The following is a 23,664-nucleotide window of genomic DNA, read 5'->3' as shown; positions in this document are numbered from 1 at the left end:
TCGGGTTTTGACTTTTTTTTGTTGAAGAATGGTGACTTAAGTCTGTTATTGAGTGTTCAGGCAGACTGAAGTGCTCTCCTACTGGTTTTTGAATGTTACAATTCTTGATGTCTGATTTGTGTCCATTTATTCTTTTGTGTAGAGACTGTCCGGTTTGGCCAATGTACATGGCAGAAGGGCATTGCTGGCACTTGATGGCAGATATGCAAGCGAACGAGACCTTGATGGTGTGGTTGATGTAGTTGCATCCTATGATGGTATCCCTTGAATAGATACACGGACAGAGTTGGCAATGGGGTTAGTTGCAGGGGTTGGTTCCTGGGGTGTGGTATGTAGTTGCTGGTGAGTATTTGCTTCAGGTTGGGGGCTGTCTGTAAATGAGGACTGGACTGTAGAGGTAGTAACTCTTCTTCCAAACCAGGGCTGGAACACCTGCAACTCCTCAACTGATGTTGGATCTCTGCCTTGATTAAGTCATTTCCTCTGTTACATGCAAGCAGGTCTACTTGGTACACTCTCACTGGGTCTGTGAAGAATGTTAACTCAGTGAAATTTGCCATAGAAAGCAATATTGAAGTCTGTCACATTATTCGTTGCAATGCTAATGTTTGTAGTGCTCGGAATTGTATGTCAAAGAAGTGGTTTTCAGCAGTTTAGTACAGATGTAATACCGAATGAATATAAAATTAGAAAGATCAGGGACCGTGCTAGCAGTAGCATGATATGTAAAGATGGCATTTTAATTAATATTACTGCCAATGTTCTGTTTGGGGCAGAGCGGAAGTTTGTGGACCCTGCTACAAAACATACCCACTTTAACCTGGCCTTTCTTCCTTAATGTGAAGAAAAAAAAGTAGTTCTGTAGAACTACTACATGAAATATTTAAAATTTACATGGGGGTATTCAAAGCTACCCTTTTTGGGTTCTCTTAAACAAGGTCAATGCAGACAGCAATGTGTGGTCTTTCAATATTTCCCTCGTGAACTTTCAATGCACCATTATATACCTCCAAGCAGAAAGCAGTCTGCATTTTATGTAGAGACTTAGAGCATAGAGAGTAAATCACACATCGTGTTTCCCTATCATGAAAAGTTTTATGCATGTTTCAGTGTTTACAGGTGGCATTATCAAGCAGTTGACAAGGATCACCACCACCATAACTTCACAATGAAGCTGTCTTGTATATTTAAATAATAATTCTCTGCAGCAGCTGCGGAGTGCCAAACCAAATTTCCCTCATCATCATCTTCCCTTGAGTAGAGTGTTTGCCTCCATCTAAACCGACCTTTTCTCGCAATCGCTTGAGTGGACCTCACAGAATGCGATTAGCTAGTCTTACGCTCAAGGCAATGTCTTCCCCTATTCTTTGAATAACAGTCTGGCAAGGAACAAGAAGAAAAACATCAGCCTAAAGCTGTCATGCTCCTCCCCGCAAAAGGGCCACACCATCAGAACATTAACCCTTTCATCCCTGCCAAAAATGTTTGTGGGATGTAGGAATTCCATACCCCTGCAGAATTCTAGCCACCATGTATTTTACAGGGTTATGCTTGGCTTTGAATGTTTTATTGTTTGCATTATGTTTATCATATCATGAATGATATATTTTAACTATATACAGTACATTATGAAGTAGAAAGGGTAATATTAAAATCCAAAAATCACTTATATTCAAATAAACAGAAGCAGAGGGCAAAGCATTTGCCTATATTTTTCAAGTACTCTGCAACTTTGAAAAAGTCTCTCTTTTTCATGGCAAATAAATATACAGAATGATCTTAGAATCAGCACAGAGTTCAAACTGCTACATTTAAGGTGCAATTATTCGAAGAAAAAGTGACTCAGAAAAACTGACACAGTAGGGTTCCCTATTAATCCTCCCTTACCAAATTATTTTTGTTCCTTATTAATTGTGTTCACGTGAAATTCTTTCAGTTTACAGAATAGGTCAGAAGATTTTTAACTGCTTGGTCTCCAAATCTAACCAGGAATATGAAAACCAAGGTGTGTTTTCTGTCCTTTGCATCTATACCAGAATTTAGGTGACAATTTTGTGGATGACATAGAATAAAATTCTAGCTTAGGCTTTCATATGACTATTAACTCTGCAGAAGCAAGAATGTGTCTGTCAGTAAACAGATGTGACTCTCAGATGCACTGAGAGCCAGTAAATTGACTAAGGTATAATTTTTAGTTGCTTTCCACTTATATTATATAAATCATAGTTATTGTTTTAACTCTTTAGTCCTGGATCCACAGAGTCAGTTAAAAACACCGCCTAATTCTGCATTAGAGTCAAAGAGAATTCTGTGCACTAGAGTTATAGGATCAAGGCAAAGGTTTGCCAACTGTTTTTTGATTGTAAGTCAAATATATTTTTCGTTTTTGTTCTCTATTTGGAAAATGTCTCTGGCTTTCTTTTTGTGAACTATTAACATGTGTAATACAAGGTATTGTCTTGTGTGTGGTCAGTAAGAGAAGTGTGTTGCTTAGTGTTTCGTTCAGCGTCAAATGAACCCTAATCACTATGACTGACTTTTTCCAGTGGGCCAGCATCACAAACAAAAATATGGCCATATCTGGAAGACCACCGCTGATTACTTACAGCAGTTATTTCCATTTCTTATAGTAACTAAATAAAAATGGTAGTAATTGCGCTGTTTTTATTTCTCGGTATTCATTTGAGGAATATAATCTGTCAAATTCCGACAATTTTAGGTCAAATGCTGGAAATAAAATTGCTGATTTTTATAATGTTTTAACATGTTTTGCAAACAGGCCCTAGTGACATAAGTATTATTCCCATTTTCAATATGGGAAAAATAAAACAGGCTGGTTAGGAGAAATGTCCAGGGCAACAAAGTGGGTCAGGGTCAGAGTCAGGATTCAAATGCAGGAGTGAATAGCCCCAGCCCCAGGCCATGAAGAGAATACAGTCAGTCAGGGAGTAACTAAACCATATCCACACATCCTGTGAAGTGTTTGAGCTCTGTAATGTTATGTATTGTAATTCATGCCCAAAATTTTCTCTAAAAATGAAATAGTTTAGTAAATGTTTCTGTCTGATGGTAGTAATTTTTATCATGTGATCATAATTGTTCAGAAGTAGGAAGAACAGTGATGACATCAAGGAAATGGAGTACTTCTAATCAAGGAAATATTAGAAGAGCAGAGATTATATAAGAAGCAATCAACTTGGTACTGCTTCAAAATTGGAGTTGGTTAAAACCTTTCCGATTTCAGAATTTGAAGCATTTAAAAACTCTTGCCAAGCAAAAGTGGCTAAAAGGTGACTGAAGTTCATCTTGTCCTGTATACTCTTCGGATTCTGCATTAACATCCCTGATTGTAGTTTAAGTATTTCCCAAGTAAATCAGATGTGCATAGTGAACTGCTCTATGAACTTCGCTAACTACTTTATTGTTTCATGTTAAGATTAGGGAGGTTAAAAGGTCTTGTTTCAATACATTTTCAATTCTTGTCTGATGTACACATTTATCAATAACACTAAAATATAAGAGCCAGAGAACACCATGACTACTTGAGTTGAAATTGAGCTGCTCTATAGGCAAGGCCTTTCACTTCTGGTTTTTATTTTGTTTAAAATTTCCCAGGAATTTATCAATGTTTATTACAAAAATTATAAAATGTGTGAAAAATAAGTACAAAAAAATCTAACTTCACAATTTTCTGGGTAAATATTGCAGTGAATGCTGAGATGGGAGGACCCAGAAAGAGAAAGGTCAGAGTATTGAAAGTAAAAGCAGTTTAATGCTGTGGTTTGTTTCATGAACTGTAGATTACCATGCACATGTGTGGGGAATCTTCCACTACATTTCCTTACTTCAAACAACCTCACATTTTCCACTTGGACTAAGTTATTATTAATAAACTTCTACCTAATGTAATGTGTTGGATTTTCTGAACATAATCGGTATTATCATGTACCTGAGTGGTCCAAAACTGAGGTGAAAGTCAGTGAAAAACCCAAAGCTTTTCCAAAACTCAGGAATAAAAATCAGTAAAAACTGAAAAAAAGGGGCCTTATCTACAGGGAATGGTACAATTGTTAAAATGTTACGTGTACATGACAAAATCAGCAATCCAAAAATGTAATTTCAGGCTGTCATCTTTTTTCTCTTGTATGCCAAAAGCACTGCATGCTGTAGGACAAGTGATGATGTAGCCGTGTTGGTCCCAGGATATTAGAGAGACATGGTGGATGAAGTAATATCTTTTATTGGATGGAACAACTTCTGTTGGTGAGAGGGAAAAGCTTTCATGCTGAAACTGAGCTCTTCAGGTCAAGCAAAAGAGGTCTGTGTAGCTCGAAAGCTTTTCTCTCTCACCAGCAGAAGTTGGTCCAAAAGAGATATTACCTCATCCACTTTGTAGGACAAGCGAGTGATGTAGCAAAACAAATATTTTTTAGCTCACAGAAATTCCCAAACAAAAAACCAGCTTTAGCATAGTGAAGGTTGTTCTCATCAAACCAAACAATAAAAAAGAAATACAAAGTTAAGGATTAAAATATTACAAAGTCAAGCACTCAAGATAGGAAAAGTCAGAACAAGCAATGCTCATAAAAACGCATTATGATGTAGCCCTTAATTAGATGCAAAGTGACTGCCTGTGAAAAATTTAGTGTAAGAGACTAGCTCAGCATCAGATAGGAACTTAGTGGCAGAAGCAGGATAGAATCCAAGTTTCTAGGGTGGAGTTCAATTGCCTAACCATGAGACCAGCCCTTCCTGCAATCCCCTGCTTTGTGTCACTACAGATCTGCTAACTTCTGTAACCAATGAGGCAGGAGTCCCAAAGACAACAGACTGCTTCACTACACAATCCCGATTCACTCCCAGATCAGGTCCATCCTGTGCACTAAATGAATGAGTGTGTAAAACATAATATGGGATCATGGAATATGGGATCATGTACTGTTAGATATTTTTCTAAACGTAATTTTCATTTATAAAACTCTCCAAGCACTTTAGAAAGGCAGAACGCACTGTATTATCATCCATGTGCAAACATTAGCACAGAGAGACTAACAGCCACAGCAAGTAAGTGATAAAGGCAGGAAAGTCTCAACAGATTAAAATAAAAACTACACCTGAAAATCTATTTGCTGCAACAATAGATACAAATAGTGCAGATAGCCTAATGCAGTGGTTCTCAGTAGGGGTACGCATACCTCTGGGGTATATCAACTCATCTAGATATTTGCCTATTTTTACATCAGGCTTCATAAAAAGCACTAGTGAAGTCAGTACAAATTAAAATTTCATACAATTACTTGTTTATGCTGCACTGTATACTATCTTATATGGCCATGTGTATATGCACTGTATTAGGCATGCATTCTAGGTTGTCATGGTGTGTATGTGGTTGCGATGTACAAATGGATAGATTTTTAAAACGAGGAGCTGGAAGCGGCAGCAGTAGCAACATTCAAAATTGTAAAAAACTGAAAATGACCGAAAATAAAACCATAGCGAGTTCTGCAAGGAACGTATTGCTTTTGGATTCACATCTACAAATAGCAATCCATCTCAAGCTTTGTGTTTCCTTTGTGGAGGAACTCTGTCAAGTAACAGTATGAAGCTGGCACATTGGAAGACAAAACACCCTATGCATGCGGGCAGTAGAATTTTTTTTCAAAGAAAGCTTTGAGTGCCAGACTTGCCAGCTTAAAAGGAAAAAAGCTTTTATAAGCATTATACCGCTGGGGGGATGGATAGCTCAGTGGTCTGAGCATTGACCTGCTAAATCCAGGGTTGTGAGTTCAATCCTTGAGGGGGCCATTTAGGGATCTGGGGCAAAAACTGGGGATTGGTCCTACTTTGAGCAGGGGGTTGGACTACATGAGCTCCTGCGGTCCCTTGATATTCTATACTTTAAAGTAAGGTGAACCTTGGGGTATGCAAGACAAATCAGACTCCTGAAAGTTTGAGAACCACTGGTCTAATGTCAAAAACACATAGAAAACTAAGCTACTCTATAGTTTAAATAAAGAGTGAGATTGATCAGTTTCTATCTCCCACTTCCAATAAAAACTTTTTAAAAAAACATTGGTATGTTACAATAACAATGAGAAATCCAGAGCATTGTTTTTTCACATTTAGTAGTTTGTTTTCAAGTTTGCTCCTAGCATAATAACATTTACAGATTTCATGGGTTTATTTTTGTCTATCCATTGTGTCCATGGCTACCAGCCTACTGCTTTTGTTTGCTGGTACCATAATGATGTCAGTTTGATGAGTCAAACTGAGTTAATGCCAGCTTTTCACTGAGTATTAGATTTCATGGAGCGCACAAGGTGTATTATTAACATCATCTGTGAACTTTTTCATGAAAAGACTTATTGAATGGAAGGTGTCAGATCTCTGGATAGGTTTTCATCTTAAGGTTTTAAATATATTCCAATTTCTCTTTTGTCTCTCTCCAATTTTCCAGCTAACCTTATTTAAGGCTCAGACATGAAATTAAAAGATGCTTTCTAAAATTATTCTACTGTGTGTTCTCAGGAACAGTACAACGAATGATGTGCGCCAAGGAGCAAGCATTCTCTGTTCATGGTCTGAACCTGTTGGAGGGCAGCAGACAACCTGATAGAAGGAGCTTCTCACCTGCATGTCCCCCCACAGATACTGTTCATGGTATGTGGCTCTATGTATATCTAATACTACAGGTGGCAGCAGGGATGGAAGTGTCACACAGATTGACTAGCAACCAACCGGGAATAAAAAAGACAAAATCTGCAGCAAGTGATGTCTGACTCACCTTATTCTAGCTGCCAGACTACAAAAGCAACCAGACATCATTTTAAGAAGTCTATGCCTGATCTAAATAGTGACCCTTTTTACTCATACTCCATGCATTTATACTGCAGGCTATTTGATCTCTGAAGATGCTTTGAAAGCAGATTTCATTTTTGCAAGGAAAAAAATCACTTAGAAGCGAGTTATCACCCTCATTACATTAAAAGCAAAAGGGACACATTAGTCCTAGCTGTAACTCCATTTACATCCAATCAAGTTGAACCTAGGATAGAACTGACCCAAAGGGCATTTTAAAAAATCTGTATTTTCCACATTTGTGGGGTTTACTTTTTCAATTTATCTGAACATGGATAGTGAAAGTAGCCTGGATCCATTTCTAGGTCCATGTTTCATTGTTGGAGGGACACCAGCCTGATGCTGCCACATTTCGGTTCACATAGAGGTAGACAATGTTTAAATCTAAAACTTTTTTTCATTTAAATTACATCAAAACATTTCTAGGCAAAATCCTACACTCCTGACTGAGGCCCTCACTCTCATTGACAATTTTGCCTTAAAAAGAAGAAGGATGTAGGCCCTGATTTTTAAAAGGTATTTAGGAATTGTTGCACTCACACTGATTTAGGAGTCAAAAACCTCATATTCAAAAAAGATTTAGGCTCTTAATCCCATTGACAGTGGATGGGATTTAGACCCCAATACAGTGAAGTATTGCAATGCTTCATGCAGTGATGCCTAAATACTTTTTAAACTCTGGGTGTTAAAGATTTACTCATCTTCTTTAGTGTTAGACTTTAGTAATTGTCTCTCTTTCACAGAACAAAGACATTTGGACATAACTGACAGTATCTCCCAACATGTGATATAACTAAATCTCTTCTTTTAATTAACAGCATTGAATATTTTCTTTTAAAAAAATATGTTCCCTTTTAAAATCTCCCATTGAATTTCATGTGACAATTTCTTGTCAAGTAGTTTCTGACAAGCTTTTTACTTGTTCTGACTTTTTTTTTTAAAGAATTTACATTCTCTGAACACAAGGACAAGGGAGGCATTTAAACTTTTTATATTCTCATCAATTATTGCTGTGATGACTGACTTTCATTTGGTTCATCACGACACTAGGATTATCTGGGTAAAATTAGTCAATTAAAATGGTGTCTTCCTAGTTCCATAATACTAGCAATATTAGTGTCACAATAACTCAGCACACACTTAGGCACAACACTTGTTACACAGGGCCTCCCCAGGTGGAAGTATCCACACTACACTTGGTATTAGGGCATTGGAGCGGCCCTCCATGACAACAAAATTAAAGCGACGCTGTTCACCTAAAATTATATCATGCAAGTAAACTAATGTTCTTAGTAATGATACTAGTGACAGCTTTGTTATACCAAAACAAAATTCAGATCCAATTTTCTCATCACCCTTCCACCCCCCCTTTGATTTTCAGTGACCAAGCTGAGAAAAATGCACATAAGAGAATAAAGTCACTTTCAGTTCATTTATAGTTTGTTTCACAGTTGGTTTCTTTGTGCTGCAATGTAGCTGTTTCAAACACTGCAGGGAAGCATTTACTTTCATCAGATTTTTTTTATTGCATTCGTTAAATTTTTAAATAAAATGTGTAAACTTGTCTACTCGTCTTTTTTTCCCTCCAAAGTTTCAGTTGAGATCAAAATCTAAAGGGATACCTTTGGCTTACTCAGGCTTCTGTCTGAAATGTTTTAACTTGCTGTGTTTACAAGTAGTGCTTAATTAGTGTAATTGAAAGAGATTAGTGAAAAAGAAAATGGCTTTTCCCATTTGCTCCCTCTGTGCAATGGCGTTCCTTGCTAGAATCACTGCATGTTTCCCCTGTATAGTCAATTTCTCTTATTTGTACCATTCTTTCACACTGTAAACAAACTCTTTAAAAAAAGTTAACTATATTAAATCCAAAAAGCAGCAGAGGGAAACTGAGTCAAATGTACTTCTAATTAATTTTTTAGTTTAGGTTTACTAGATTTAGGCTAAATTGACATTGTTATAGTAACTGTCATAGCAGTTCGTATCAGGCATCATTTCAAGTACCATAGTTGTAGCACGTTACATAGAACAGCAGTAATTTAGATGAGATGGTGGATTTTATCCCTTGTTAAAGAATTTCATAAGTTATTTGAGGTTACTTTTTTTCTGCTTTCCCCAAAAGGAAGGAAACTTTAATTAAATCAGAAACTTACAACTATCCAAATGACAGCTGCAACGCAACATCAAAGCTAATTTTTTTTTTTTTTTTTTTACAGAAAACACTAACTAAAAATGGCTTCAGCCATCCCACAGCATCCTACATTTCTAGAGTCCCAAGCACCATAGTGTTTACAGTAGACCTCAGATTATCTACGCATTCTGTAGAAAGTCACACTGTATACTTATGCAGATCACTTCTAAAAGTTATAGTAGCCAGAAGTTTCAGAAATTGTTTAGCTCCATCAAGAATCGTTGAAACAATTCTGATGCATCGGCCCAGAGAAACAGTAGCTGTGATCTCTACATTGTAAGCCCTGGTTTCTTTTGCCAGTTCTAATCTTTCAAGTTAATTTAGGTTAATAGCAGTTAGATGGATTGCGGAAGCAGTGTGGTTCCATCCCTGTCGACTCTAGTGAGCAGTTTGCACCACTTCACATTTTCTATGCTATCTTTTCAAGGACAAAGTCTAGGTGGTTTGTTTGTTTTTACTTTGGGGATTTGGTGGGAGGAAGGTGTTTTTATTTTGTTTTAAATGAAAACAGAGATTCTTCTTTAGTGGTCACAGAGGTCAGTTCTGTTAAGAGGCTCCACATTTCATATGTGGGATGTTGTTTCGATAGAGGCTATATTAAAGCAAAATATTCATGTGCATCTGAAAGGCATGTACCTGCTGAATACAATGGGATGCTAGGCTTACTCATAAATCACAATAAAAGCATTTGCTTATCCACATGCCTTTTCAACTGACTGCAACAAACCCTGTATTCATGATGTAGTACTCATCCTAATAGGTCTGCTGCAATTTAGCTTGTCTTTGTGATTTAGATTTAGTTTTTGATTATTCACCATACTCAAAACCAATTCAGCAATATTCATCTACAGATTATATACATAAATATATATATATACACACACACATATATACACACACACACACATATATACTGTGCTCAAAACCAGGGCCTCTGCATGCATGTACAAGTAACCTTCCAACAATGTGCAACCGAACTTGATTTTCAGATTCATTAGATCTCCATCTAAAACCACTTCTGACTTCTTCCTTACTGTATCTCTCTCTCACTCTCATACACACAAAGAACTGACTGCACAGATTTGACTTACATAGTGTGCTGAAAAGTAAAAGATTTGGACTCTGATGGATCATTGGAGAAATGATTTCTGGGACTAAGGGACTCCCACTGTACCTACACTGCCTGTAGTGCTAATAACTCTCTCTTACAGCTTGGATCCAAACCATTCAGCTTTACAAATCAAAAGCAACACCTTGAATTTCACCTGGAAACAAAAAGGACCCACTGCTGCCTTGGGAGGACAAGCGTCATATGTTTTTATGTTTGGGACACCTTTACGTAAGTGGTATGCAGATACTTTACAGAAGAGCGTAAGAATTTATAATGCTGGCGATTAATCTAAGATACATGATATAGTGTTACCCCTTTTGACCCTAGCAGCTACCCAAAACTTCAGGGTTAGCAGGTTGTTCTAGTTAGGGGGAGAAATAGGTGGTAATCAGGTATTTCTTTGATGCAGTTTTGTTTATCAACAAAGAACACACAATGTCCTGTGTCTCAAAGTAGCTTCATTTGCTTACAACACCAAGAGCACTATTTCAGCCTGCATCCCACCCAAAAACCTCTCCCCAGGCTTCTTCCAGAGCCATACACCATGCGTTCAGTTGTTCCTTCAAGCTGTCTTGCTCTCTGGTTCTGTGTGTTCTGCCCTCCCTCACACACACTCTTACCCATACAATACTCAGCAAAAGCACCTCCTCCAAAACAGGGTTGCCAACTTTCTAATCACAAAAAAAAAAAATTGAACACCCTTGCCCCACCCTCTTCCCCACCTCTGCCCTGAGGCCCCACTCCCTGTTCACTCCATCCCCACCCCCCTCAGTCGCTTGCTCTCCCCCATCTCATTCACTCATTTTCACCAGGCTGGGGCTAGGGTTGCCAATTTTGTATTCCTGGAGATTTCATCACATGACAATCTTTAATTCCTGGAGACTCCAGGCCAATCCTGGAGGGTTTGGCAACCCTAGCTAGGGCAGGGGTTTGGGAGGGCGAAGGGCTCCAGCTGGGGATAAGGGATTTGGGGTGCAGGAGGAGGCTCTGGGCTGGAGGGTGGGGCCAAAGGGTTCAGCATGTGGGAGGGGGGCTCCAGGTTGAGGCAGGGGGTTGGGATGTGAGAGAAGGTACAAGCTCTGGGCTGGGAGTGCGGGCTCCGGGATGGGGCCAGAAATGAGGGGTTCAGGGTGCGGGAGGGGTTCTGGACTGGGGCAGAGGGTTGGGGTGCAGAAGGGGGTGAGAGGTGCAGGCTCCAGGCAGCACTTACCTCAGGCAGCTCCCAGGAAGTGGCGACTTGTCCCTCTGACTCCTAGGTGGAGGGACCAGGGGGCTCCGCACACTGGCAACAGTTCCCGGCCAATGGGAGCCACAGAGCTGGATGCAGGATTTCTGGGGGCTCGACCCCCAGCCTTGTCATGGTTACGAGGACTCTGCCACACAGGATATGAAAGGGGAGCCCTTGAGGTCAGGCAGGCCTCTGGGTAAAGGAAGTGGGAGCGAGGACTCAGATCCTTTCGGTAGCCCATTTCACCAGGGTAGCGTATAAGCCAGGAAAGTTCCCCACAATAGCACGACCATCCCCCCACTTACACTGGCAACCCTAGTCTAAACCTAGTCTAATACCCCTTTTGTCTTAGGTGGAGGCTTGTGATTAATTCATCTTTACAGCTAAATTAATGAAGGGTGCATTCACACCCATCAGTCTCAACAAAGTTTGTGACCCATCCAGCCACTTTCCCAGCCTAACAAAAAACATACAAATGCAGGGCCAGATTTTGCAACTTTTAGTCCCTTCAAGTAGTACTTCAACTCAATGGGACTATTCACAAGAGTAAACGCAGAAAGCACCGCCGAATCTGCCCCTAAATTAAATCATAGATCAGCAGAAGTAACCCTAAAACCATTGGCTCTGCCCCCACAGCATTCCCAGGCCATGGAGCTGTCCATCTCCTGCTTTGGGGTTAGCATCCCCAGTGACTATGGCCTCTTGCATGCAGCGTTCACAAGACTGGGAAAAGAGATTGATGTTCCCCCACTGTAAAGAGCCATTGACAAAAGATGGATTTTTCATCTTCCTTCCAGACATGGAGCCAGAAAAAGCAGCTAGTTCCATAGATTCACAGAGTTTAAGACCAAAAGAAACTTTTAGATCATCAAGTCTGACTTTCTGTATATCACAGACCATTACATTGCACTCAGTTAACCCTGTATTAAGCCTAATAACTTGTTTTTGACTGAAGTGTATTTTCCAGAAAGCACCCAGTCTTGATTTGAAGACATCAAGAGTCAAAGAATCCATCGCTTCCCTTCCTAGTTTGTTTCTATGATTAATCACCCTCACTGTTAAAGAATTGTGCCTAGTTACTAATTTGAATTTGCCTGGGTTCAGTTTCCAACCACTGGTTTTTCTTGGCCCTTCTCCACTAGACTAAAGAGCCCTTTAGTACCCAGTGTTTCCTTCCTGTGAAGGTATTTATACTTTGTAGCCAAGTCACCTCTCAGTCTCCTTTCTGATAAGAAGGATAATGTCCTAATGCTCTGCAAAGCAAGAGATCTCTGAAACTCATCAGAAGAAACGTTGAAGGGGCTGCAGGTAAAATCATTTTATAAGCTATTCAGACAACCAACTTTAAGCAGGTACTTTAATTTTAAATCAACAGAAACACTGCTTTCTGTGAGGTAGACTCTCCCTTAAAACACAAGTATTCAATAACTCACTTCAACACAGAAGGGATTAACATATAAACAGGAGAGTGGCTAAGGCCCAAATCCTGCTAGCAATATTCAGGGTTGTGCTCACCCCATCTTTAACAGGCCCATTTGTGTTAAGAGGGTGAACATGATTTAGCCACTGTATTTGAAACCTGAAAACCAGTTTGCCAAAAGACCACCAAGAAAGAATATTGCAGATACAGCATTAGTAGAAAAAATGGAATAAAATGGGTTGGCATGAAAATCCATCTTTAAGGCATGCTGAAGACATTTTAAAACAAATCATTTAAAAATACTACTCACTATCAAGGTGTCATCTCGCCCCATTGAAATAACAGTCCTGTTCACAGTGCGTAGTAGTTGTACCATTAGTTCTTGAATGTGATGATAAGTGGACTCCTGTAAAATAATATGAAGCCAATATTGACATGAACTCAATATTTTTAAAGCAGAAGAAAGAATTAGGTTAGTAAACTACTGATACTTTCAATAGTTGAATGACATCCTTGAGTGAAGTAATGGACCAGTCTTGCTTGCCCTAGTCAGCAATCCCACTCATTTCAATAGGAATGCTCATTTCAGTAAGGCAAGCAGAGTATGATCCTTCTCTTGCCATCACCTATCCCTATTCTCACATTAGTTCCAGTCAACGTGGTTAGTTATCAGACAATCATAATGTCCAAGCAACAGAGACCATACAGGAGAAAACTGAACTGTGGCACAAGAAGCTACAAATGCTAATAGCCACCAAGTTTGCCTGCAGCTCAAACTTTTAAAAAAAAGTTTTAGGATTAAGGAATAATTGTACAGTGAAGGAAAATACCTTTGTTTCCAGATTTGCATCTCACAACCTGACCACCACACACTGTGGTGGTAATCCTTCTTCATAAGACACTTAGGCATTATGCTGACAAACACAGTTTTATAAAAACTATAATATGGAAGCTATTGCACGTATCCCTCACTAAGCCTACTCTGCTAGTTAACCAAGAGACTTTTTGTCGTGTCTCTAGCAAAGCTTCGAGTTTTAACATAACTCTCTCATAAATCAGGGATGAAATCTTAAGTGTTTCACTCAACACAGTACAACTGGCTTCACCTGCCAGCAGACCACATAAGCAGATTTTTCAGATTTTTGTAAAGAAGTTCCCAAGTACATAAGCCAGACCTATTTTTCATTTAACAGAGTTGTCAGTCTGCAGTTCTTCGGTCATACTGTATACGGTGTTCCATAGCTTCACATCTGTTACGATAATCATTGGAATTTTACAAACTGAAGATGGTTGGCAGTAGTCTCAAGTGACATTTACAAGTTTTTGTTTCTGAAATACATGTCAAATCAAAGCAACAGCTAATAAGTTTGTCTGAATTGTTATCACAAAACCTATTTGTATAGGATTTATAACCCTGTAATAAAATAAGTCAGCATGTAATACAATTGAGCAAGTTCTCAAACAAACGTTTTCCAAAACTTTAAAACATTTTCCTTTCCAAACAATTCAACATCTTTTCATCACAAAGTTTAGGGCAATATGATTCTGATGTTAATTTCACTGATTTTTCTGAGTTATTAGTCCCTGAATACTAACTGAATATATATGTTGTGGCATTTTATACTTTACAAACTCATAATATCCTGCTGTACTATAATTATTTTGCTGCTACAGTGTTATTCCTCAGTTCATTTTTTGACACAATGGGAATTTTCTTTAATATATTTTATGGAACCTAGCATGCCTCAGTTTCCCGCCGTACATTGCATTGCCACCCAGTGGGTGCAAAAGGATTAACACTGTTACTGGAACAGTACAGGAGACAGGAGGTGTTTGCCTTTGAGTCACCTTGCAGTCTTGTGAAATGAAGAGTTGTTAAAAAAACAGTCTGAATCAACAGCATGACAAAGATGCCCCACTGACTGAACAATCCATACCTAACAGCAGGAAACCCCAGTAGATGGGACTTGTGACTTGAGCTGGAGAACCAGGTGTAAAGGTGATTGAAAAGAAAGGAAGCCCTTTTGGAGGGACTCAGGAACTCTGACTGGATGAATAAAGGGACAAGAGAGGGAGCCAAAGGTGGAGTCCATCATCAAAGCTGGGCTGGCTCATCATGGCACTGATTTCACCAGGGTGGCCCATGTCTTAACTTCTGCCTCTCTATGCGAACCTAACCTCGGTACTCCAGGTGACTAATAAATGGCTATATTGTTTTGAAAAGCCTGCTTGTGTTTCTGTAAATATTCACTCAGAATATTGCACCCTGACAGGGCACAATATAAGCCTCCTACAGGACTCTGGCTTGGCAGAATTCACTGCAAGGAGTCACTCAGACAGACAAGGATTGCTGGTGCCGAAGGCCCAGTCTCAGAGTTGTAGAGGCCACGGGCCTGCCCCTTTGGAACTGTGTGGGTCCTTGGGACGCAGCATACTAAAAGGGTCACTCCCAGGAGATCGGTTACAGGCTGGGGAATAAACTAGACCCTGTGACTCTGTGGCAATATTTACTACAGGAAAAACAAACCTTAAGCATTTTTAAGCCAGTCACCAAACTATTGAATGACTGTGCACAGGAGCAGATAACGGGAGTTTTGCAAGATAATTTCTCCAGGTGAAGGAGGAATGACTATGTGACCTTGGGGTGAGTTGGTTGGTTGGTTGTGTGCTTGCTGCTTTACTAAAGTATATAGTGGGGTCTGTTTGTCTGGGGGGGCAGGGAACGAAATATGCTGAGCCTAGCAGCCTTTTAGGCAAGGCTGAGAGCTTCTTAATGAGGCTATTCAGGGAAAACAAGGGTTTAAACAGCTAACTCCTAAGCTACCAGAGGAGCTCATGAACAGGAGCAGCTAACAGTGCTGTTTTGCACAGGACTTTAGAGGGGGAATCTGAGAGCCAGATAGGCCAATAAACAACCTCCCCCGCCCCCCCCCCCCCCAAAAAAAAACAACAACCCAAAACAAAGAACACCCAAGAAAAAAAGCTGCAGGAATAAAAAGAATGCAGGCAGAAGTCCAGCAGCAGAGTGGGGGCTATCCAGTTTATTGCACTGAATGCAACATGAGGATTACCTGCCTTGTGGGCAGGTGGCATGTGTGTGCATTCACAGCAAGGAGTTCATGGCCCTCAGAGAGAATATGCGCTCTGGAGACCAGAATGGCTGAACTAGAGGAGATAAGGGAGATGGAGGGGTACATAGATGAGACTTTCCCACACACAGTAGAGTGGTCCACCCCCAGTCTGACAGTCTCTGTGCTATCGAGGAGGATGAAAGTCTTGGGGAAGGAGAACAACCAAGTGGAGTGGAGGGAAACAATGCCATAATTAGGACCCTCCTTCTAGATGACGTAATGGTATCATCTCACGCTGAGGCTCTCTCTCCAGGGGAGGGAATCCCTGTGAGATTCGATCATTAGAAATATAGATAATTGGGTTTGTGATGACTAGAAGAACGACATGGTGAATTGCCTACTGGGTGCGAAGGTTGCGGATCTCGAGACATCTAGACAAGTGTTCGTGATACATATAGGTGTTCGTGATACATATAGGTACCAATGAACTATAGAAAGTTAGGAGAAAGGTCCTAGAGGCCAAATTTAGGCTGCTAGTAAGAAATTGAAGTCCAGTACCTCGATGGTAGCATTCTCTGAAATACTTCCAGTTCCACAAGCAGGGTCAGTTAGATCGGCAGAACTGCAGGGTCTCACTGAGTGCATTAGACAATGCTGTAGGCAGAAGGGGTTTAGATTTATTAAGAAGTGGGGAATTTCTTGGGAAAGGAGGAGCCTATCCGGGAAGGATAGGCTCCATCTAAATCAAAATGGAACAAGACTGCTGGCATATAAAATTAAAAATGTCAGAGGAGTTTTTAAACTAAGGGCTAGAAGAAAGCCAACAGGTACAGAGGAGCATATGGCTTGGACTTCCCTTAGTGGAGAATCTATTAAAGGGGATTCTCTAATCCTAGTAAATAGGACAGGATAGAAGTTAATAAAGTACAGGTAGGAACTGAAGAGAAACAGTCCAATGAAAAAGAGTCCTATTCAATTACATCGCACAAGGCAGATAGCTAAAAAAATTTTAAAGTGTATACTAATGCCAGAAGTCTAAACACTAAGATGAGTGAACTTGAGTGCCTGGTATTAAATGAGGATATTAATATAATAAGCATCACAGAAACTTGGTTGAATAAGAACAATGGGACATAGTAATTTCAGGGTACTAAATATATTGGAATGACAAAGTAGGTCATGCTGGCAGGGGAAAGATATGTGAAAGAAATCAGAGTCAAACAGAGTAAAAATTTGAAATGAATCAAACTGTACCATAGAATTGTTATGGATATAAATTTCATGCTTGAATAATAAGGATATAACAATAGGAATTACACTGCCTGACCAGGATGATGATGGTGACTATGAAATGCTCTGGGAGATTAGAGAAGCTAGAAAAATAGAAAACTCAAATAATGGGGGATTTCAACTATCCCCATACAAACTTGGTACATGTCACCTCAGAACGGGATGCAAAGATAAAGTTTCTAGACACTATTAATGACTGCTTCTTGGAACAGCTTGTCCTGGAACACAGCCAAGAGAAGAGGCAATTCTTCATTTAGTCCTGAGTGGAGCACAGGATCTGGTCCAAGAAGTGAATATTGCTGAATAGCTGAGTACACAAAAATGAGGAAGCTAGCTAAATGAAAATTAAAAGAAACAGTCACAAAAGAGAAATGTCTGCAAGCTGCACAGCAACTTTTTAGGAACACCATGATAGAGGCTCAAATTAAAAGTTGACTATTTTTTTTCATTTGGGGTATAATGACCAAAAAAGCGTCATGACGGCTAAACAACAAAGTAAAAGAAGTGGTTAGAGGCAAGGGGCATCCTTTCAAAACTGGAAGTCAAATCCTATTGAAGAAAATAGAAAGGAGCATCAAATCTGGCAAGTCAAGTGTAAAAGTATAATTAGTCGGGCCAAAAAATAATTTGAAGAGTAACTAGTAAAAGACTCAAACTAAGAGCAAAAAAAAATTAATTTAAGTATCTCAGAAGCAGGAAGCCTGCCAAACCATCAGTGGGGTCATTAGACGATCAAAGTGCCAAAGGAGCATTCAAGGAAGATAAGGCCAGTGCAGAGAATCTAAATGAATTATTTGCATTGATCCTCACTGCAGAGGATGAGAAAGATTCCCACCCCTGATCCATTCTTTATAGGTGATACATCTGAAGGACTGCCCCAGATTGAGGGGTCAATAGAGGAGGTTTTGGAACAAATTGATATATTAAACAGTAATAAGTCACCAGGACCAGATGCTTATTCACCCAAGAATTCCAAAAGAACTCAAATATGAAATTGCAGAACTACTGACTGTGGTATGTAACCTATCACATACATTAGATTCTGTACCAGATGACTGGAGGATAGCTAATGTGACAACTATTCTTTAAAAACTGCCAGAGGCAATCCTGGCAACTACAGGCCAGTAATCCTAACTTGAGTATCATGAAAATTGGTTGAAACTATAGTAAAGAACAGAATTATCAGACACATAGATTAATAGGATATGCTGGAAAAGAGTCAATATGGCTTTTGTAAAGGGAAATCATGCCTCACCAGTCTATTAGAATTCTTTGAGAAGGTCAACAAACATGTGGATTTGTTAGTCTCTAAGGTGCCACAAGTACTCCTTTTCTTTTTGCGAATACAAACTAACACGGCTGCTACTCTGAAACATGTGGACAAGGGTGATCCAGTGGATATAGTTTACTTGGACTTTCAGAAAGCCTTTGACAAGATCCATTACCAAAGACTCTTAAGCAAAGTAAGCAATAATGAGATAAGAGGGAAGATCCTCTCATGGACCACTAACTGGTTAAAAGACAGGAAAAAAGGGGTAGGAATAAAGGGTCAGTTTTCACAGTGAAGAGAGGTAAATAGCAGCTCTGCTCCCCTCTCCACAGGGATCTGTACTGGGACCAGTACTGTTCAACAAATTCAAAAGTTACCTGGAAAATGGGGTAAACAGTGAAGTGGAAAAATTTGCAGATGATACTAAATTAACTATACATACAAAATGATGGGATCCAAATTAGGTGTCACCATTTGAAGATCTTGGAGTCATCATAGATAGTTCTCTGAAAACATCTGCTCAGTGTGCAGCAGCAGTCAAAAAGGGAACAGAATGTTAGGAACTACTAGGTAAGGGATAAAAATAAGAGAAAATATCTGACTGCCAGTATATAAATCCATGGCATGCCCACATCTTGAATGCTGCGTGCAGTTCTGGTCGCCCCATCTCAATAAAGTTAAATTAGAAATGGAAAAGGTACAGAGGAGGGCAACAACAATGATTAGGGGTATGGAACAGCTTCCATACAAGGAGAGACTAAAATGATTGGGACTTTTCAACTTGGAAAAAGACCACTGATGGAAGATATGATAAAAGTCTATAAAATCATGAATGGTGTAGAGAAAGTGAATAAGGAAGTGTTATTTATCCCATCACATAACACAGGAACCAGAGGTTACCCAATGACATTAATGGGCTGCAGGTTTAACATAAACATAAAGAAGAAATTCTTAACAAATTTCATAGATCAACTGTGCATTTTGTGGCCAGGGGATGTTGTGAAGGCCAAAACTATAACAGGGTTCAAAAAAGAATTAGATGAATTCATGTAGGATAGGTCCATCAACGGGTATTAGCTAAGATGGTCATGGATGCAACCCCATGCTCTGACTGCCCCTAGCCTCTGACTGCCAGAAGCTGGGAGTGGATTGCAAGGGATAAATCAGTCAAGAAATTGCCCTGTTCTGTTCATTCCCTCTGAAGCATCTGGCATTGGCCACTGTCTGAAGAGAGGATACTGGACTAGCTGGACCATTGGTCTGATCCAGAACGGACATTCTTATGTTCTTAACTACATGTCCCTTGTTCAATATCCCCGCCACCTCTACAAAAGCAGAGTTCCCGGACGTGTACTCCAATTGTTGGCTTATCAACTCCAATATTTATAATGCTCTTCATTTATAAAAAGCCAACAGCACAGCTTCCTCCTACAGCTCCTGACACGCGTGCCTCACTGACTAACTGGGAGGCTTTTAACTAGTTCCAGCCAGCCCTCGATTGGCTTCAGGTGTCCCAATCAACCTATCTCCACTGCTTTCTAGAAGGATCTTAATTGGCCCCAGCTGTCTTGATTAACCTGGAGCAACCGCCATTTGGTTACCATGGTACCAGGGATTTGTTTAGCCTGGGGCTAACATACCTGTTCCTCACTACTTTACTATAGCCATCTGCCCTTGCCCCATCACAAAACACAAATTATAAATAGCTGTCTTTGTTTTTTTCTACTGTTACCATTTTGGCTTGTTTTAGAAGCCTAAAAAGTAATGAACTGTTTGAAACACAACTCTAATAAAATGGAATAGTTTTTTTATTGGATTAATAGGATGCACTGAGTTGTTTTTACTACCCCAAGATTAATACACCAAGTACTCTTCTTCCCTATGCTAATAAATTTCAGAACCTTAGGATGCATCACAGATTCTTAACTATCGTCTGATGGTCATGCCCTTCCAGTTACTGAATTTGCCCATTCTTTCAGCACCTGAGGCATATTGCTAGAATGGAAGTTATCCTCCCAAATATTTCATTATATTTATTAAATCAATACCTCTAGTTTCTATATGCAACTAAACATGATTTATGGACTCAGTCTATCCCTCTAAGAGTTCAAATTATCGAACATGCTGCTAGGCCTCCAACATCCATGCACACAGTTCCCCCATTATCGAGTTACTATTAGAATATAATTAATTACTTATATTCCCACTTATTTTATTAGGCCTGGATAAGTTATTCATTGGGTATAAAATTAATGCAAATTTACCCGTCTGTTCACAAATTGATCTTGACATCTATAAATATAATTGTTGTAAGTAGTTGCTGAACAGCCTGGACAACCATTTCTGAGTAAGTGAGCTATTCGAGAAGTATTTGCTTTGACTACCATGGGATTTTGCACTTTGGAAGACAAGCTCTCTTCTAGTTTGAGTATGTGTCAATCCTCATGATGAATGCAATGGGATTAGTGGTCTCAATTTAGTAGTGGTAGATGTTTATCCACTACATGAGCTGGACAAACGACTGATTTTTCAGTCCTCTGGCAGTTTGGGGAACAGGGAGAGAGAATCAGTTCAACCCAAAGTGAATCTGAAAATTGCAAAAAATTTCAGTGAACAAAAAGACATCCATTTTGGTTTTAACAAACAGACTCAAAATGGACTTTTCTGGGCGGTGGCAGACTCTCTTCTAACTTTTAAAATGTCAGATAGAGCACTGATCCTGGAGGTGGGAGGCTATGGGATATTCTGGCACAAGTCCCTCTCAATCACTGGGCTAAAAATTATATGGGAGTCCTCCTCTAACTCCCAAAACTATTCAACAAATTCATGACAAATCCATGAACAGACTCGGGTCGACCAAAACTGCATTTTTGGGTGAATCAACTATTCATCTGACAAATTTCACCTACCATTATCCACTACCACGACCCACTATCCATCCATTTGTTACAGTATGGTTATGTATCTCCACTTCAATAACATCCAAAACCAGAAATGCTGGAAATTAAGTTTGAAACATGGCAGCGGAGTGGAGTGTAGAATTTTGCAATGGCCTGTATTCAGTCAGCATACACTCATATATGGTGGAAAAGTTTGCAAAGTCAAACCCTTACAAGTTAGGAAATGTCAGAACTTAGGTTGCCTGTGGAACCTTAATCACCCCCCCCCCCTTATGCATATGCAGTATGATACAGTCTGTAATTGCTTGGCTACATACTATTTCTTCCACAGGGCCCCCGGCCTCCAGATGGTGGCTCACCAAATGAGCAGCTATTCAATATTGATTTATTCTCATTGTTCCCTGTGTGGCCACAGTATTCAAACCCTGCTCTGCAGAAGGAACAAACAACTTCCTCATGGGCTGTTCTATGGCTCTCATCAGATACAATAGTGAGCGCTTCCAAACATGAATGAATATATTTTCACAACACCCCTGTGAGATGAGATGATATTATTATCCCCTTTTTATAGGTGAGGAACTGACGCACAGAGAGAATAAGTTCATAGGTAGTCACTAAGATTAAGTGCCCAATTTGAGATGCCTGGTACCGATTTTTCAGATATTTAGCAATATATAGCACTTTATATGATCACAGCACACATGGACTTCAGCTTCAACTGTGCTTAGCACTTCTGAAAACCAGACCCCAGGGTCTCAACACAGGCACCCAGAAACTGTGGAACATACAACTGGCGACTCCTGTTAAAAGTCTGGTTTCACTAACTAACCTAGCATCACATACAAACTCTGTGGCAGAAGCAGGAATAGAATCCAGTACTCCAGGCCAGCATTCAACTGCCTTAATCATGAGACCATTCTTTTTCATCCTGCAATCCCCTGCCAAATACACACCATCCAATTTCAGCAACAAATGAGTCAGGGGTAATAGAGACAACAGCTTCCTTCACTACAGACCCGGATTCATCCCAGAGCAGGTCTATCCTGTACACTAAAGGAGGCAGAGGTCCTGTTGGAAAAACAGTATGCAATCCTGGAAGCAAAGACTAGGGTTGCCAAAAATAAGGGACAGTTTTCTTAGCACCCCACTCCACTACTCCTCCTGATATCATCAATAATAAATACAATAAAATAAAAATAAAATAATACTAAGCCTACATTCGCCAGGATATTTCTTGCTGCTTTTTTGCAGCACTCAGCAACTCCCAATCTCGTTGTACAGAGATGAAGAAATAAGGTACCATTGGCAATTCTACTAAATACTATCATAATAGATATGCACAAGGGGGCTAAATTAAGGTTGTACAGGCAACCTTAATTTTGGCATTTACTAACTTTTGGGGCTTGCCTCTGAAACTTTAATAATGTTCTCTTAATGTGGGTTTTTTTGATGTGGAACTACTATTTAAGTGCATCACATGTTCTACAATGACTGATAATGACTTCATAGCATGACACTTCCTGTGATATGGAAGTACAGCAGAAAATGTATACACTGTATGCATATCTGAAAGAAAACTTATTACATAATATTGAAATTGTGCTAAATATGTCTAAATGACAAAAGTAAATTGTACTAAAGTGAGAATAATGGTTTTGCTCCAGACCTGAAGTACAATTATTTAAATAATTGTTATAAGCTTTTTATATTATAAATCAAAAACTCAATACATACATTTATTAGAAAATTTAAAAGAGTTGCTCTTATTGTCACACACAGAATGTAGCCGGTGCTGTTCTGCTCTTGATAAATGTGGCTAGCTCTAAGCAACATACATGGAGATTACAATAGTACTGAGAATATATGCAGAGATCTGTTTTTCAGCATTGTAATGAAAACATCTGACAGCTACAGATGCTACTGTTTTCAGCCGCTCCTTTGTTTCAATGGAAAGCATCCTATTTATTTCTTTTACTTCAACACTTTTCATAATTACTAGCACTATTTTAATGTCATATCTACATTCCAGGAGATCATTAGCTTTTGATAATCTATCTTCATGGCAAATTTTTCATATACCTCCAGATCATGCTCCTGATGTACACTGTTGTATTTATAGCCAAGTGTGATCATCTTTTTCAATCCTTTCTGTAGATCAGCGGTTCTCAAAATCTGGGTCGCGACGCGTTTTAATGGGGTCGCCAGGGCTGGCATTAAACTTGCTGGGGCCCGGGACCAAAGCCCAAACCCCACCACCCAGGGCCAAAGCCCGAGGGCATCAGTCCTGGGCAGGGAGCTGAAGCCCGTGGGCTTTGGCCCCTGCCTAGG

At 39.6% G+C, this 23,664-nt stretch overlaps 1 protein-coding gene across 2 annotated transcripts in view; it reads right to left on the bottom strand.

Annotated features, from left to right (window-relative positions):
* The window catches only part of DOCK2 (dedicator of cytokinesis 2), a 488,728-nt gene that overhangs the window by 266,876 nt on the left and 198,188 nt on the right, over positions 1-23,664 (bottom strand). For both annotated transcript variants that reach the window (XM_048861500.2, XM_075131370.1), the window contains exon 27: positions 13,116-13,211. In XM_048861500.2, the coding sequence (XP_048717457.1) occupies positions 13,116-13,211 (96 nt within the window). The remainder of the gene's footprint in view (positions 1-13,115; positions 13,212-23,664) is intronic.

Source organism: Caretta caretta, chromosome 8, assembly GCF_965140235.1.
Source record: "Caretta caretta isolate rCarCar2 chromosome 8, rCarCar1.hap1, whole genome shotgun sequence".
Taxonomy (NCBI): Eukaryota; Metazoa; Chordata; order Testudines; family Cheloniidae; genus Caretta; species Caretta caretta.
This window is presented reverse-complemented; position numbering and strand designations above follow the sequence as displayed.